The 16,887-nt window shown below is 47.7% G+C and overlaps 1 protein-coding gene across 4 annotated transcripts in view; it reads left to right on the plus strand.

The window, feature by feature from the left end:
• Nucleotides 1-5,445: 5,445 nt before the first annotated feature.
• The window catches only part of NGF (nerve growth factor), a 55,295-nt gene continuing 43,853 nt past the window's right edge, over nt 5,446-16,887 (plus strand). The window contains exon 1 of one of the 4 annotated variants that reach the window (XM_020873848.2): nt 5,446-5,683. Coding sequence is in view for 2 of the 4 variants with exons in the window: in XM_070467255.1 (XP_070323356.1) it covers nt 6,020-6,177 (158 nt within the window). In the remaining 2 variants the exon portion in view is untranslated. Of the gene's footprint in view, nt 5,684-5,760; nt 5,837-5,929; nt 6,178-16,887 lie in introns of those variants that run through there. The other 3 variants (XM_020873858.2, XM_070467255.1, XM_070467254.1) reach the window with 3 other exon arrangements.

The raw sequence follows: 16,887 nt of genomic DNA on the forward strand, positions 1-16,887 counted from the left end.
TAACTACAAGTTATTATACTTATGGCTCAAAGAGGATAGATCTTTCTCCCAAGGTTGGGCCACCTTAGAGAAATGAAATCTTCCTAGTTGCAAGCTGGTGGCTTTCCTGGGCTGCGGTGCCCCCAATGGAGAAGAGCTGAACTGCTCTGAGCCCAGCTAGGCTCTCTGACTGGTTCCAAGGATGAGATCCGTGGGGCTGCTGCAGCTTGAGTTAAGAACAAAGACTTTGGATGGGCGTGCTGAGGGGGCTGGGGGGATGGCTGCAAAACCCTTGCCAGTGTCAGTATATACGGTCTAAAACAAGAACCCGGGGAACACCTGGCACGTAGGGACACTCAGTGTCAGTGACTGAAGGGCGTGCGTGAGAGGTCAGAGTTGAAGAAGGGGGTGGAATCATAAAACGAGGAGGGGACCCCTGCAAGAATGAGCGTGGGGAAGAAAGTAAAGTCATGGACTAAGCCTTGGGAGGCAAGTTGCATTTCGAGGGCAAACAGAGAAATCAGAGAGCTAGATGGCAAGCCAGGATGTCGTCACAAGAGCCTGGAAAAGAAAATGTTAGATGCCGGAGGTCATTGGAGAAGCCAAGGACTGGCATAGTCGGCTGAGCCTGGCCAAAAGGCGGAAGAGGCATGGCGTTTAACAGCAAGCGCAGCACAGGCTTGGGCACATCTCTGCTCAGCCATTGACTTAGGCCAAGCCAAAGAAGTACCTCCTAGGTCTTCAGCTTCCTTATCTACAAATGGAAGATGCTTACTGATTCCGGCCTGGGTTCAGGCCTGAAACACGGATGCGCTCAATCAACACTGCCATCATGATATTGGTGGCGGGGTGGTTATTGCACCTGTGACCTTGAAGAAGACAATATCAGCTCAGTAGGGGGAGGGGAGAGGGAAGAAGATGGGAACCAGACTGCAGGGAGTTAACGGGAGCCAGGGAAATGGTGAGTGTCGATGACTTCACTGAGGAATTTGGTAGTAAAAGGAAGTTGAGAAATCCAGTGATTCTGCCGCAGAAGGGCCAGTTGTTTCTTTAAAAGAGAATAGGCAAGTGAGTGTTCACAAGCAAAAGTGGAGACCTTGGAGATGGAGAAAGTGAAGAGATCAGAGAGGAAGAAAGGAGATATCAAAGAAGAGGTAGACAATAGTCCTCCAGAGGAGATAAGGGAGCTCCTCCCACCTGCAGTGTTCTCTGCTCCTTTATCAGCCTCCCCACTCCACGCAGGGTCGGGAGGTCTTTTCCTCAGCCAGAAAGTGTGATATCAAGAAGACTTGCCTAGAAGTCAAAAGACCTGAGTTATGGTCCTGACCCCAGTTGTTTGTACTTTGTCTACACCCTAGTTCTTCTGAAACGTGTCCTCCTTCTGCATAAATGAGGTGGCTAGAGCGATCATCTCCATGATTCTGTAACTGTGTCATCTCACTCAGCATTATAAGATGTTTCCTCTTCTGAAGTGTTTCTCCACTGATCAGCAGGAAGGGGAAAAAGATCTTTGAACTGAAGCTATCACTTCCTCCAGCGGTTGGGATAATATTTCTGTTTCACCCGTATTGCGAGCAGATCCAGTGATTCCATCAGTGCTATAGATCACTGATCAGCCTCCTGGTGTTTTAAATAGCATATGCACTTTGTCCTGGCCTTCTGGAATGAAGCAAGGGAGAGACAGGAGCTTTGTGCTAGGCTGAGTGTTGCTGTTGACAAGGCACTCAATGGCTGCAGGCTTCTGCATCCTCAGAAATAACAACAATTACTGTGCACGCCACAATCTGTCCTCCGAGGCAGCAAACGCATCAGCTGCTAGTTATTTTGATACCCTGGATAAAAAGCTTTCGAGAAAATCTAGTACAGAAAACATTCTTATCCTCTGCTTGTCTGCACCATTCCTTCTGCCTGCTGCCCTCTCAGCTGTTTGCATTCCTATAAATGTAGCTGGTCCAGGCTTCAAGGTCCTTGTCTCAGTGGCCAGGAGGAAGTTGTTTCTGTTTGGATCCTCATGAAAGTGGAAGAAGCAAGAGAAGAGACATCTGGTTCTGTGTCTGGGTGCCAAGGCCAGTCTGACCTGGAATCTGCTGGGAACCAATGCAGTGCGGATGCGCTGACAGCCGCAAGTGGCTATGAGCATTGCAGGCTTCAAAAAGCATTCACTGAACACCTACTGTGTGCCAGGCCTGGTGCCAGGACCAGGAGAGATGGTGATGAACACAGCCAGGATCTAATAACCAGCCCCCACAAGAACACGAGTGTCACGGTCCAGCCCCGGCAGGACCAGGAATACCCAAGAGATGAGTGGTGTTGGCGAGGAAGAAGACAGACAGACACACATACACAGAAGGTTGCATAGAAGAGGTAGCTTTTTTAAAAAATTATTTTTAGGATAGCTCAGTTTTTATAGAATGAGCGTTACCTCCCCCTAAAGTCACCACATATTGCATCAGATATTGGTTTTGTGCTTCCGTCAATATTTTTTCCCCCATGTTTTTCCCCTATGCATTCATCTAGAACGTTCCCGATAACAGAGTTTTTTCTTAAATGTCCCGTACATAGTCTTCTTACCTCAATGGCCTAACATTTTCACTCTAACAAAAACAATGTTCCATAGATTCCAGATATAGTATGAATTCTTTGGGTAATAAAACAATACATGGGAAGGGTCACAGTAACATGTTTGATGTTTCTGAGAATAGTACCATGAGAAAACCCTGATATTTTTCTTTACCTGAAACCACAAAATCTCAATTTACAATGATTAACTATTAAACAGCAAAACCACCTCTAAAGCAGCAAAGCACCTCTATTAATAGTGAGGTATTGGCAGTGAAGCTGGTTAATATAAATCTTCTAATGAAATCCTATGTACCCCATTTCCTAACTCTACAAAAATACCCATAATCTCATGTTGTTTAAAGAAAGAGAAACAATGAACAAATAGCAAGGAAATAGCAATGGTGAAAACCCTCTCAACCAAGGAGCAAGTAATCTGAAGCAGTACATCTACTTCTAAATCTAAATGCCCCTACTCTTTTCTGTTCTAGAACATTGTCATCTTTTATGCAAGCAGCCAAACTATGCCTGTGGCCTTTTCTTTTTTGACCTGATGTTTATGGTCGTGTCCTGAGCCAGAGCAATCATGAGCATCTCCAAAAAGGCTTCGACTTTTCCAGAGAGGCCTTATTACTATATATTATATTTCCAAAAATTAATAGAAAGCCCAACAAGAGTAAGACAAAAGGAGGAGAGGGACATACTGGGCCCCCGGGAAAACCTCGAGGGGAAGAGCTGCCTTGCAGGTTCCTTTCTCGTCCCGTGACCTTGTCACGGCCCGGGCACGTCCTGGAGGCTCCCGACACACAAGCTCTTTGATCAGGTACCATGGTCATCTCACAGACTCACACATAGTTGTTGTTCAGCCACTAAATTGTGTCTGACTCTTTTGTGACCCCCATGGCCTGTAGTCTGCCAGTCTCCTCTGTCCATGGGACTTCCCAGGCTAGAATACCAGAGTGGGTTGCCATTTCCTCCTCCAGGGGATCTTCCTGACTCAGGGATCGAACCTGAATCTCCTACTTGGCAGGCAAATTTTTTACTACTGAGCTACCTGGGAAGCCCCTGCACATGGTAGGTGCTCAATAATCAATCTCTGCAATGTGTGTTTGTTATTTACATGTTATAATTTACTCAAGATCCTTAAAACTCATGGACATTTAGGAATGGAAAGGAGTACTTATTAAACCAACATGTGCCATCAGAATAAGATCAACAATTTGGGGAATGGGGTATCCAGGCTTGTATCCTGTTTACATCACTTTTAAATCTCCCTCTTACATTCTACATAAAAAAGAACCACAAGTGCCCCAAAACCTTTTATCCTTCTGGGTGATAACACAAGGATACATACAAAAGGTCTGCATTCAACAACCAAATACTCTGTTATTCTAAAAATTTCAACTTCATCCCTGAATTCTTGGGCAGCGATTATGTAAGGCTTAGGGCTGGCGCTTTCAAACAAGTTTATACCTGACATGATTGATGAATGAATTTGTCCTATTGTCTGGAAATTCCTTTGTGTGACTGACTGATACATTACCTAATGGGTCGCCCTACTCTGATGCCACGTCTACATAAAGGGCCATTCACGGTGGCTCTGGTCACTTACACTCACCTCCTAGGTGTGTTCCTCCAGCAGTTTGTATCTGAACAACTCAAGCGGATAAGCCTTTGCTGGGAAATAACGAGGTCATATCAAAGCTGAAGCTCCCTTCCAAGTCTGAGGCTTTCTTCCTACATCATGCTTCTCAGGTAAATGGGTAAATCTAAGTATGGAGGCAAAGACAAAAACAGAGAGACGAGGTAACCTCAGGTCAGTGTATGTCAAGGGCCAAAGCAGAGCCTCACCTCGTTCAAGGGCCACCTCTGGACTGAGAGCAGGAATCCCCATGCCTCACTACGTCTGGCACCTGTGGGTGACCTTCACACTGATTGCGGTGGCATGGCTTCAGCCATAAAGGGAGACTCTGTCTCTCCCTTTCTCTGTCTCTCTCCTCACATGCCTTCCTCCTTTGTGGTATCAGGCACAGAGTAGGGATTCAGCATTCAATTTGCTCAAGCAAGAACTGAAGAAACATGTCTACAGCTCAACACCAGAGGGGTTGGTGGAATGAATTTCCAAAGACATATGAATCCCCCAGAACACTATTACAATTAATGATGCACATTTAGTGGAAATCTGACTTGGGGGTATTTCTGCCTTGCTAGTATGAGCCATGGGTCAGACACGCCTCCCCCGTCAAGCTCTGACTCCACAGAACCCAAGAAATCTTGGAGGGTAATCCAGGAGATCCCATCCAACAGAAAACACAGATGGTGGAGGAAAAGAAAAATTTGGGTAAGGCTTGGGGTGGGGTGGAAGGCTGTCTTCCTAGGTCTGTTTAGAGTCACAGAACTCTTGCAACATTAATGAAAGCTGCGCACCCTCTATCCAGAAAAATGCAGGCATCACACACAGACAAACATGCCTACAACTTCTGAAGGATCAGGGACTCCAGGAAGGAAGCTTCCTGAGTCAGGGCCTTAAGTGAAGGCTCTGATTCTAGGTCCTGATGCCTAAGTGCTCTGGGCCTTTTCTCTACAGAGGACTTGCCCTTGCCCCTAGGGTTTTTCTAGGGGGATAGGGTTCCCAGGGCCACGGTTCTCAGGGCCTTGTGTCAGAGAAACCTCTGCTCCTTCATCTTGCAGAGCTCCCCTGGCTGCTCTTTTTCTCCCAGGGTGACAGGAGGCGTCCCAGGGTCTCTGGACTTGTGTCTTTTGGCTGCCAGGAGCAGGAGGAGCAGAAGTCTAGGGCAGGGAAGGTGACGTCCGGCGGACACTCCCGCCGGGCTCCAGGCGCTGGCTGCAGGCAATGCTGGAGTCAAGCGTGGGGGAGGTGGGGGGTGCGTGGTCAGCCGAGCAAATCCGCCCACCCCGAGCCTGTCGGCCCGTGGGAGTCGGCAACCAGTACCCCGGCCTCAGAAAATCCCCAGCCAACCGGGTTCTGCGCGCGGCCCCTCCAACCGCGTGCGCTTCCTTTTGACCTCTGGAGGGTTGAACCCCTCCCAGGCCGGGTCCAGTCAGCCTTCCCGGGGCAAGATCTACCAACCTCTCTCGTCCCCAGGAGCCCCCGCTGGCGGGCACCTCCGCCTGGCCAGAGCAGGTGCGGGGCTGGGGCCGGGGAGGGTTGGAGTGGGGGAAATGATTTGGAGTGGGTGACTCAGGGAGGAGGGGCTAAGAATTCAAGAAGCCTGTGTTGAGCAGCTCGGCGCTCGGGCACAGCAGAGAGCGCTGGGAGCCGGAGGGGAGCGCAGCGGTGAGTCAGGCTGCCCCGAGCTCAGCCCGAGAGGGGTGCAGCGCGGGCACGGGCGCGGGCCGGCGTGGCTAGGCTCCCGGGGGGAGAGTATGCAGGGATCGCGGTCTGGCGAGATCTCCGGGCACCACCGTCCCCGAGGTCCCGCGGGCTGAAGTGCGGCGGTGAGAGGAGCGTCCCGAGTGGATGCGGGAGCGCGGGAGCCTCTGCTGGCGGGCGAGTCATGGGGAGCAGCGCTCTCTCAGGTCGTGGAGTTCCCGATCTCCCGATGGATGGTCGGAAGTCCCGGAGGCAACCCTGGCGCCTGCAGTCGCGGCACCGCGGTGCCAGAGACTAGCTCGAGGGTGAGAGGGGGGACAGCGCGCAAGTGAGGGAGAGTACAGGAGCCGGGCGAGAGGGATGCGCGGGCTGTGAGTGCGCGGGGCAGCAAGAGTGGTGGTCTGCACCGCGGAGGGCGAATGTGCGATGTGCGCCCAGTCTCGCGTGTGCTACGCTGCCCCCGGGACGCCGCTCCCAGGTTTGGGGACGAGCCGGGCAGGGGGGTCTGGACTTGGTGCAGCGAGTGGAGCCAGGGTCTCTGGGCTCCTCTGCGGGTCGCTGGAGGGCTGGGAGTCCAGAGTGATGGCCCCAGAGGTTGATAGAGGAAGCCTGCTGGTCAAGGGACTCCATGGAAGGTCCTGCTACATGGGTCACACGCCTCAGCTCCAGCTGTCTGCTGCCAGGTGTAGGAGAAGCTGGCATGAAGGGGTGAGGCGGGCAGCGCCTTAGGTCCGGGAGGCAGACACCCAGAGGAGGGAGAGACAGGACTTGGGGTCAAGGAGCGGCATCTTTGAGCAGTCATAAACAAGCGGCTTCACTCTATCACAACTCTCCTTTTGCTTTACCAAAAAAAAAAAAAAAAAAATTCTGAGATTCTCATGGAAGGTGTTTTCTGCCTGAACTTTCTCTTCTCTAGTGACTTGAGAGATTAAAAAAGAGCGTGCTTGCTAGGCTGGTTTTTCCAAGTTGTTCCAGGTTGGAAGTTGTAACAGTTTGTCGGATAATTTATGGGTGTTTCATGCATTAAAGTGTATTACTGCAAAGCCTTTGGGTGCTATGGGTATTAAGGAAAACTTAGTGCACGTTCCCAGCTGGAAACCAAAATAGGACTCTCCTGGGTATCTCTGCCCCCTCTGTCATCTGAGGCCAATGGAAATCCTGGAGAAAAGGCACTTGATTAATTGTCCTGGCTCCATCCTCTGGGTACACCCACTGCAGTGCCAACCCCCTCCTTCCCCACACATGCATGGCCAGCTGCATTCTTAAATTCAGAAAGGGCAGTGGCAGGCCCACCAGCGTCTTCTCTCCAGGGTCTTCAGATTCTTGAAGCTGTCACTTAAGTCTGCTGAAGGGGACTGTTTCTCCTTCTCAACGTGATGCAGAAGGACAACAGCCGTTGGGCCCTGCCAGCTCTTCTTGCGCAGTGTTTACAATTTCCTATCCAATGTCTGAAACTTTCCCCTTCTGAAGACCCACTGAAGAAAGACTCCATTAGATCTGGAAGGGTCTCTTTTGTGGAGAAGTCATAGGTCAGCCTGGGCAACCCGACTGTCAATCCGCCATGGTCAGTGTTCCCGGACATTGAGGTAACAGAGGACTGGGGTTGGGGGGTGAGTGACAGTGGTCTGGGGTCTCAAGCTGGCCCTGCTGGTGTTGACTCAGAGAGGAAATGAATGTTCCTCAGACTCTGGTCCTTGAAGGGGGTTGAGATTAACATCACATGCCACCAAAATCCTCCCCCAGGCTTTTGCCAACGTTTTTGTGCAGGTGGGGAAAAGGGCAACTTTGAATGGAAAAATGTTAGGAGGCACCAAGGGAAATGGGGAACCAAGGTCTCGGGGACTGGGGACACATGTATTGATAGGACTGTAGGAGTATCTCAGAGGATTTTCTGGCAGCCGCTGGTGCCACACCATCCCTGGACAGCCATCTCACCCTCAAGCTCCCCAGGCCCACTAGAGAATTGGAAAATTGTCTCCACTTGGGGCAGCCATCCTAGTACTAGGGACTTTCCATATCCTTAACCTTTGTCCACGGGTGAGGTTCTCACCTTCTCCTACCTCCCACCACAGATCTCCTCAACCTGGAGGGGCAGAAGGCGCAGGGAGTGAGGCTTCACACTCTCCTCTTCCAGAGAAAAATCTGTGCAGTGGCCAGGAAGGGGGCCCCAGCTGCCGACATCAGCAGGGAGGGTAGGGCATGGCAGGGCAGGGCTGGAGCCCGAGGGAAGTTTCTCATCATTGCTGAGATTAAACTGATGAGAAAATCACACAACTTTCCTTTTAAATGAGTGCTGAGCACTTCGGCTGCACATTCATGGAGTGCCTTATTTCAGTGGCAGTTGCACTGGAGCCACAGAAAAATGACACTCTGCCCTCAGCAGGCGGTGGAAGGCTTGCTGAGGACTCATATAAAGTCTGGATATCTCTGAGCAAACAACCCATGTTCCCAGAGGGTTTCTTTCTTTGACTGGCACCTCTGAACTTGCAAACCATCAACTAAACTGTCAGCTCCTAGGCTCAGTCAGTCCTGAGAAATCAACTCTGTGATGGGCCAGTTTCACAGAACAGCATTCGGTGGCCTCTAGCAAATAAAGGAAGAGGAAAAGACCCTTGCCCAACCCATTGCCAGGGACCTTGCTTTCTGATAGTGGGGAGACGGTTAACATCCAGTCTCCAAATAGTAGCAAAATCGAGATGGCCCTGAGGCAGAAACGCAGCTGGAGAAGCTGAGGCTTTGTGGTCATTGACCTTTAGGCTGGTTATGCATAGGGATGGAATTGTCCTATTGAAGCAGAGATGATAGACCTTGAGCCACAAAATTTAACCAAGACCAGAAGAGTGAAATCATATAATAAAAAAAAGATCTTATGCTTTGTGATTTTTTTATTACTCTTCTATGGGTTAATGTCTTACATGTTTTGCAGGAATTCCTAGAGGTTGTTTTCCTCAAGAGGAATTATACTGAAATGATCTCTTAATATTTCTCTCCTGTATTTTGAGTAAACTTCTTGTGGTAGTTTTTGAGTTGTAAGACAGAAGGGAAAATAGCTTTGTGATCTCGAGTGAGTCACTAAACTTCGCAGCCTTCACTTTCCCAATCTATGGGAGAAGGGTAGTGTATTAATAGTGTTTCTCAATGGGGCTCTTGGCATTTGTGGAAGATTCTTGGTTAAGGGTGCCTTATTTCTGTAATGCTGGAAGTTTAATATTCCTGCCTTATCTACCAAAATGACAGAAATGGTGACAACCCGAAATCCCCTCCCCACCATGAAATAGGCCAAATGCTTATTTAAAGGGTAATACGGCTCCCAGTTGAGAATTCCCTTGGCAATTTCCAATAAGGACCTTTCTTTCAGGCCTTATGGTCGGGCCATCTTCTACTTAATCACTGAATTGGGGTTTCAGAGATCCAGCCCTGGGCTTCATCCTCCAAAAGCCAGTGTATCAGGCTTCAGGAAACTCAGTGCTGTGGTCCTGCCGGGCATCATCCTTTGCTTTTGTCAGTGGAGTGTGACTACAAATGGCCCACATGAAAAGAAAACCAGAAAGAGTTGGGGGGAAGGGACCGGTGGTATCAGAGCATGGCAGCTTCCTTCTCTGCCATATGCTATTAAAAATACCGGCAGACTGCCTGCCCCGGGTGTCCACAGCACTGGGAGGAAATCCTGCTCTCCTTTACTAAATGGATCACACTGTAGCACCAGGAGGTCCCTTCTCTGAATGAGAGAACGAGGAAGCTGAGCCCTCCCCGTCACTGACAACACTTAGTACAACATGGGCACATGTTGACATCAAATTAATACAGCCGTGCCCAAGCTGTGAGAGTAAATGGGAATCAATAATGTGACATTTAATTGAAAAAATAGGCTAGCAATGTACACTGAAGGGATGGTGCATATAGCACTGGGTTTATTCTCACTTATCCTTACCTCTGCCACAAGGTCTCACTGGATGACCAAAAATAGAGCCGTTTGGGTTATTCATAGTGTAAAAGGCTAAAACGAATAATTTCTTTGAAGGAGTTTATTGCTTGCTACCCACTCCCAAACCCCTGGAGTAGGGAATGGCAACCCATTCCAGTATTCTTGTCCTGGGAAATCCCATGGACAGAGGAACCTGGTAGGCTACAGTCCATAGAGTTGCAAAAGAATTGGACACAACTTTGTGACTAAACAACAACAACATCCCCAAGTTGCAGAAGAGAGAAAACTATCAAAGTAGTAGAACTGGCAGGGTTTGTAGTTGATTCCTAATGAGGCCAAAAAAAAAAAAAAAAAAATGGACATCAGAGATGGAAGGAGATTCCCAGATGAGACTGAGATGGGTCTGGTGATGCAATCTGTCAAGTAGGACTAGCAACAATGCTTTTTGAATTGCCCAAGTTTGGCCAACCTCTTTCACATGCGGAAAATCTTTTTATTAGTAGTAGTATTAGTCAGTCAGACAGTCAGGGTTTCCCTGAAAATTCCCCACTGGGGTAAGCAGATGGAGAGGTTTTGGCACTGCCTGCGGTGGCCTCGGCAGGTGGAGAGTCTGCAAGTGGAATGATCTGGCTCTGAAGTTGGTGAGGATGAGAGGCCCAAGCTTCCCCCAGAAGCTGTCCCACACTGAGGGCAGTTTAAATCCACTGCCACAGAACAGGCTCCCAGTAACCACAAAGTATGTGCTACTTGGTACACAGATGGGCTGATTTTCCCATTTCCTTTGGCTGTCCGCTCAGTAGCCAGGTTGGTGGAATATATCATCTGTCTGAACACCACACACATTCCCAAGTGAGCCCAGGGAGGGCTGCCTGCTGGAAACCATGAGGGCTCAGCCCGGGTCCAGAGAGGGAGGTAGTGTTCAAGTCCCTAGTCACTGTGGATCTGACGCGGGGTTAAAGTGACTTGCATTTCTCACTTGTCCAAACGCCATCCCGTGTTTGGACCCGAGCAGACCTGACTTGGAAAGATCCCCTGGAGAAGCGCAGGGCAACCCATTCTAGTATTCTTGTCTGGAGAATCCCCATGGGCAGAGGAGCCTGGCGGGCTACAGTCCTTGGCGTCTCAAAGAGTCAGACATGACTGAGCGACTAAGCACCACACAGCACAGGCTTGGCTTGGAGGTGCCGTCTCATCCTTGTCAATAACCAGGTTCTGAGCCCCCGTGCGCAGGAGATGCTGAGAGAGGCAGACTCCCTTTGGACTGTGATTTCAAAGGGAAGGCGGTCGTGCTCCTGAAGGCTGCTGGACTCAGTAAACAGGGAGGAGGGAGATGAGCATCGGGAAAGCAGAAATGCAAGAGGGCGTCTCTTGTACCTGGCGCTCCTCTTCTGTGAAACAGAGGTGACAGTAGGACCTGCTCTGCTGGGCCGGGCACCTCAAGCGGGGTGATATTGGGGGCACTGCAGCACAGGCCTGGCACACAGCTGAGCAGGCACTCAACAGACACAAGTTCTTTTCTCCATCCTCTCTTTCCGTGGTACTGATCTGAGGCACGCTTTTCACTTCAGATTGAGCAACATCATCTTTGCATTTTCTTATGCCTCTGTATGTGTACAGCTTTGCTGCCCTGGGAGAAGAAATCTTTCTGGAAGCATCGAACCTTCCCTAGGAATTTACCCACCTTCATTTTGACTTTCTGTAATTAACATTCTCATTGGGATAGAATTGTAACCAAACATTTCATCTTCTGAACTACCTCGCCTCATAATATCAGAGGGAAAGGAAACTCGGAGATATTCTTCTGCGATTTTCTTTCAGAGGCAAACTTCTCAGACTTGTATCTAAGAGATGTTATGTAATGCTCTCTAAATAAGGCATTTCTTGAGAATGGCCATTTGTACTGGCAGCTTTAAGAATGTTTCAGTTCCTTACCCCACATAACAACTTCTCCTCCCTCCAACAACTGGTTTCCTTAGGATTTTATGTGTCTTATCAAGTTCACAAGAGAAGGAAGAAGAGGAAGTGAAATTTTCTATGTCAGCCGGGCATTCCTGCTCTCCCACCCCAAGGGTCAGTGGCTGGGCAGCTGTTGCTAAATAGGACATAATCTGTGGTTAAAGAGGGAACAGTCCCCACCCTGGGAAGGCAACATCAGGCCATGGATGGATCTGCCTTCTCCCAGTGAGCATCTTGATTAATATGCTAACTAGGGGCCTGGGCCCTGTGGAGAGTCATAATAAATATAAATCCTGCCCAAGGAGCTTGCTCTCAAGTCAAAATTTAAATGGCTTTAGAGGCTCATCAGATAATGCAAATGAGGCAAAACTTAGGCTGGTGGGGGCTGCAGAAAACTAGAGAGGGCATGCCCCATCGGAAGAAGACAGGCAATCATGTTGCTTTGCAGGTTTGTAGACCCAATGTGGCCAGATCTTCCAACTTTTCCAAGAATCCAAACTTTGTGCTTGAGTGTATAGATCCCTCACTCTTCAAAACATCCATGCAGATCAACAAAACCTGCCTGCAGTTTCATCTTATTATCCAGATAGACACACATGGAGAAATTGAGAGCACTATCGAACTGAAAACTAGCTGAAGAAGTTCCCATCAACTCTCAGAGAAGCCTGGATGACCAGTGTCCTCTAGGAAGGCTTCCTAGAGGAAGGGAATGTCTTGCAGGCAGGTAGGATTGTATAAAAGCAGCCCTGGCATAAAACAGAACCAGCTTCAGACCCAGTCTCTATCTCTTACTGGCTCTATAACCACATGATGACTCGAAACCTCAGTTTCCTCATCTGTAAAAAGGACTTATAATGCGAATCTCCGGGGACAGTTGTGAGGGTGAGAGAAAGGAGGGCTGGAAAGCCCCTACTTAGCCCAGAGCCTGGAACATTGTCAGTGCCTAGTGAGCCTGAGTTCTGTCCTAATGCTGGGCAGGCGGGGTTTAGTCAGTCCAGAGGGCATGAAGGACCAGAAACACGAAGAAGGGCCGTTCACTGAGCTTTGTGAACAGTGGCTTTCCGAGGATTGAGATTCAATTGCTTTTCCTGTCCCCAGAAGAGAACAGCGTTTGTAGGCTGTTTTTCTCCCCTCCTACCCTCTTCCTGCTTCTCCCCAAGGCCTGAGACTGCGTTCCCACTTGGTCTGTCAGAATCCCACACTTTAAAAACCTGACCTGGGCCAACAGCAGAAAAACAGAACTCTACTCCATAAGAAGGAAAAGTACTCCAGGAGGCTGTATAGACACGCATGGCAAATATTCAAGGAATTCTTAGGAATAAAAAAAAAAAATTTGTAAATCTGGATTTTTGCACGAGGCCATCACAGGAACATGTTTTCTCAATTAGCATGCACATTGTTTGGAGTGAAGTCACTGAGTCTGTGGCTCCTCAGGGCTGACTTGTGCTGAAGCCACCTGATCAGGACCTTACTTTCCATGATCGAAATCTGATTTGATCAACCCTGTCCCTGCCCCTAGCTGCTGAAATAAAATCACCCTAAATTCTAAACCAGGGTGGAGACATATGCACTCCACTGCAAAGCAATCAAATTTCAGATCCTGGGTGTACTCACCCAAAACTGAGAAAGACAACACTACCCTTGATGATGGACTGACAGTCTTCACAGACCCTTGCGTTGTTCTTTTCCTTGGGCACTTATTGTTAGATGGTGACTGTGCATGGCCCCGTCAGAGCAAATGTGTCTTGTAAGTTCTGAAAGCAGAGAAAATAGTTTCTTTTGCAAAAGCATGCATCAATTGCTTAAAATATTACTAGTCGGTGCCTGAGATCAGCGATTATGTTTTCTGGATGGTTTCCTGGACTGACTCTTTTCCAAGCAAACGGCTTTGTCAGATAGTTGTAATTTCTGAAATATTTGATTAATGATGTCCCCTCACCAGAGGGATGGTCCAGGGTACATTATTAGCAGCTTGCTTCAGAAGCAGAGATACAGCCTAGCATCCAAAGGGATCAAGCAAGAAGTTGAAAAAATTTCAAACCCACTGTCATAGAATAAAGTAAGGGAAAATGGTTTTCAAACTACAGGTTGGGACCTATTAGAGAGATGAGAAATCAATTAAGTGATACAAATTTTTTTTTTTTTAAAGAAAGAAGTAGAGTAAATTTTTTCAAAATCAACATGTGTTGCATGGAACAAGGGGAAATATGTGTGAAAACTTTAATTGTATATAAGTTTACACAATATGTGTGCAAACTGGATCATGAAGGAAAATGTATTTTTTCACTATGAGTCATGGTTAAAAAAGTTGAAAAGCTCTTGGCACAGACAACAGCATGGTTTAGAAAAGGGCATTGCTCTGAAGCCAGACAAGCTTGGGGTTAAGTCCCAGCTCTGTGATTCCTAGCTGTGTGATCTTAGGGGATTTAAGTTCTCTAAGCATCGGTTTCCTCATTTGCAAGGTCAGGCTAATTGCCTCCTCTTAGGGCTATTGTGTAGATTAAAAGACAAAGGTGTATGAAGAGATTGGTACTGGGTCTGCCGTCAAGGAGATCTCAGTGAGCAAGAGCCACTGTCATCAATGGTCTTCTCCTTTCCCCCTCTGCCTACTCCTTCTTTATCTTCTTCTTTGAGATTACTCAACCTCCGTAGAATGACAACCTCCCTAAATGTTTTTGTCCCCGAGATCTCTGGCCAGACTAGCAAAGGAACAATAGCATGGTATGTTGTCTGTATCCCTACCTTTCTACCCTCTTTCTTCTATTTCATGTTGGCAGAGGCATCTTACTGTGATATTGTTCCCTGGACATCATCATGACAGTAATTGTCCCAAGGGCCCAAGACATCCCCCTCCCTGTCACTGAGAACCATCAGCGGGGTATCACAGCATCACAGCCTTCCCCAGCCTTGTGACCGGGACAAATTCTTTGGTCTTAATGTGGTGGTACAGTGACTCTGGAAGGAGCTTCTGTTCCCACAAATCACATCCTTTCCTTCTCAGTATATTTTTATAAGGACAACAGGGCTAAGATACTATTAAAATGTTGACATTGTCAAATTCTTAAGAAGTCCCTGCCCAGAGCAGGGAGCCTAACATTTTCTTGTGAGTGAGGCTCCAGGCTGCCCCAGTGCGGAGGATTTCAATTTCTCTCCTGCTGTAAACAGCTTACAGGCTCCGAGTGTCGGCCTTGGAGCTGACAGCTTCAGGTAAGCCAAACCCTAATCCTGACTCCAGCCCTCAACCTGGCCCACTGTCTGTCACTGACCCTAGACCTCCCCTCTCCAGAGGGTACGTGGAAGAATGACCCATACCAGGGGCCACAAAGGTGACATGTCCCAATTTTCTTGAGAGCCTGGCTAATGCAGTCCCCTGAGGACAGATCAGCGATGACAAACTGCTGCCTCTTTATTCAGGCGGAAGCTTCACCTTCTCCCTCTTGTGTTTCCCCGTGCTCCCCTGGGGCTCATTCCAGTGCTCTCTCTGTAAAGTGCAACTCCCCACCCCCACCAGGGCCCCATTTTCACCACTCAGATTCAAAGAGGATTATTAGTGACATCTCCTCAAATGCTGAATTCCTGTCCAGACCAAAGATTTAATGCTCCTTCCTAGGCAGTTGTTTCTAGGCAGTTAAGACATCTCTATTTGAGGTTGCAGGGCAGGGGGGCTTATGGGGAGAAAGTGGGCATGTTATAATTTTTGTCTCTGTAAGAGTCTTCTTTACCACAACTCATCCCACCATTCCCTGTAAAATTCGTGCCATCAAGCCAGCTGCACATGTCAAAGAACATTTATAGGGATTTCCCTGGCGGTTCAGTGGTTAAGACTTCGCCTTCTAATGCAGGGGCTGCATTTTCCATGGGAAAATGGTTGGGAAGCTGAGATCCCACATGCCTTGCGGCCAAAGAACCAAAAGAGAAAACAGAAACAATATGGTAGCAAATTCAATAAAGACTTTAAAAATGGTCCACATCAAAAAATCTTTAAAAAAATAATAACATTTATAGCAGAAGAGAGACATTTGTCACGTCATATACAGCCCCTTCTTCCTTAAGCAGGTGGGTTATATTGAGCAAAGCATCGGGATCTTGACTGGATCATAAACAAAGCAGCTAAGAGGCTGTTTAAATCCATCACTGTTGCACCTGAGTTGTTTTGTTTTGTTTTGTTTTTAGGAAAAAGCAGATGCTGACTTACATTTTCTGTGCCCAAAAGGGGAGGAAAAAAAGCATATTTCCACCCTTTCTGAAACTTGCAATGACAAATGGAATCAATTGTCCCAGAACATGACACACCACCAAGAATGTTTCTATGCATGAAATGAATTACCTTTCTTTTCATCTGGGTTCAAGGGTATTGCATCTGTCCTTTTGCGGGGAAAGTGTGAACATTTAGAAATGTTTTCATTTTCTTTTTCGAGGAGATCAGACACCAAAACCTGACTCCAGATTTCACACCCATGTGTCAGCACCTCTGTATCTTGGAAATGAAAGAAAATATTCTGGGAGTGGAACTTTTAAGTATTGTTTTGAATTTTTCTAAAAAAGAGTGGGACGTGTCAAAACTAGAGGGCTTAATAAAGCAACAAATATTATTTGTTGTAGGCTATTTTTAAATCGCCTTTATGATTAAGCATAACAAAAGTAACTTTAAGTTGGCACAGTACACAGAATATCCGCATTCTACTCATTTTCACTTCTTTAATGATTATGAACCAGAATTATGACTGGCAACACTCATACTCGTGAAAATTCCAGAAACCTGTCTGAAGCTTATTTCTTTTATGGATTGGGAAAGTTGTTATGTAAGAAAGAAATATGGTTATCAGATATAGATAATTTATTTCAGCTCTGTCATACTGAGAGCTAGGAGAATGGGGATTTATTTCTGGGTCAGCTTCTTCTTAGCTGTGTGACTTGGACAAATCACAGAGCCTCTCTGAGCCTCTGCTTCTTAATCTGTAAAATGAGAATAATAAGTTTGCCCCTGGATACCGGAACGACCTTCTGCCTTGAATACGGTTGCCAGCTGGGGAGACACCTTGACTGTAGGTATAAGAGGTGAGATGTGAGAACCCCGGAAAAGAACTTTGAGAGTCCAGGCACCAGTGTTGTCTCTGCCCTGAATTAGGTGAGG

This window comes from Odocoileus virginianus, chromosome 5 (assembly GCF_023699985.2).
Source record: "Odocoileus virginianus isolate 20LAN1187 ecotype Illinois chromosome 5, Ovbor_1.2, whole genome shotgun sequence".
Classification (NCBI taxonomy): domain Eukaryota; kingdom Metazoa; phylum Chordata; class Mammalia; order Artiodactyla; family Cervidae; genus Odocoileus; species Odocoileus virginianus.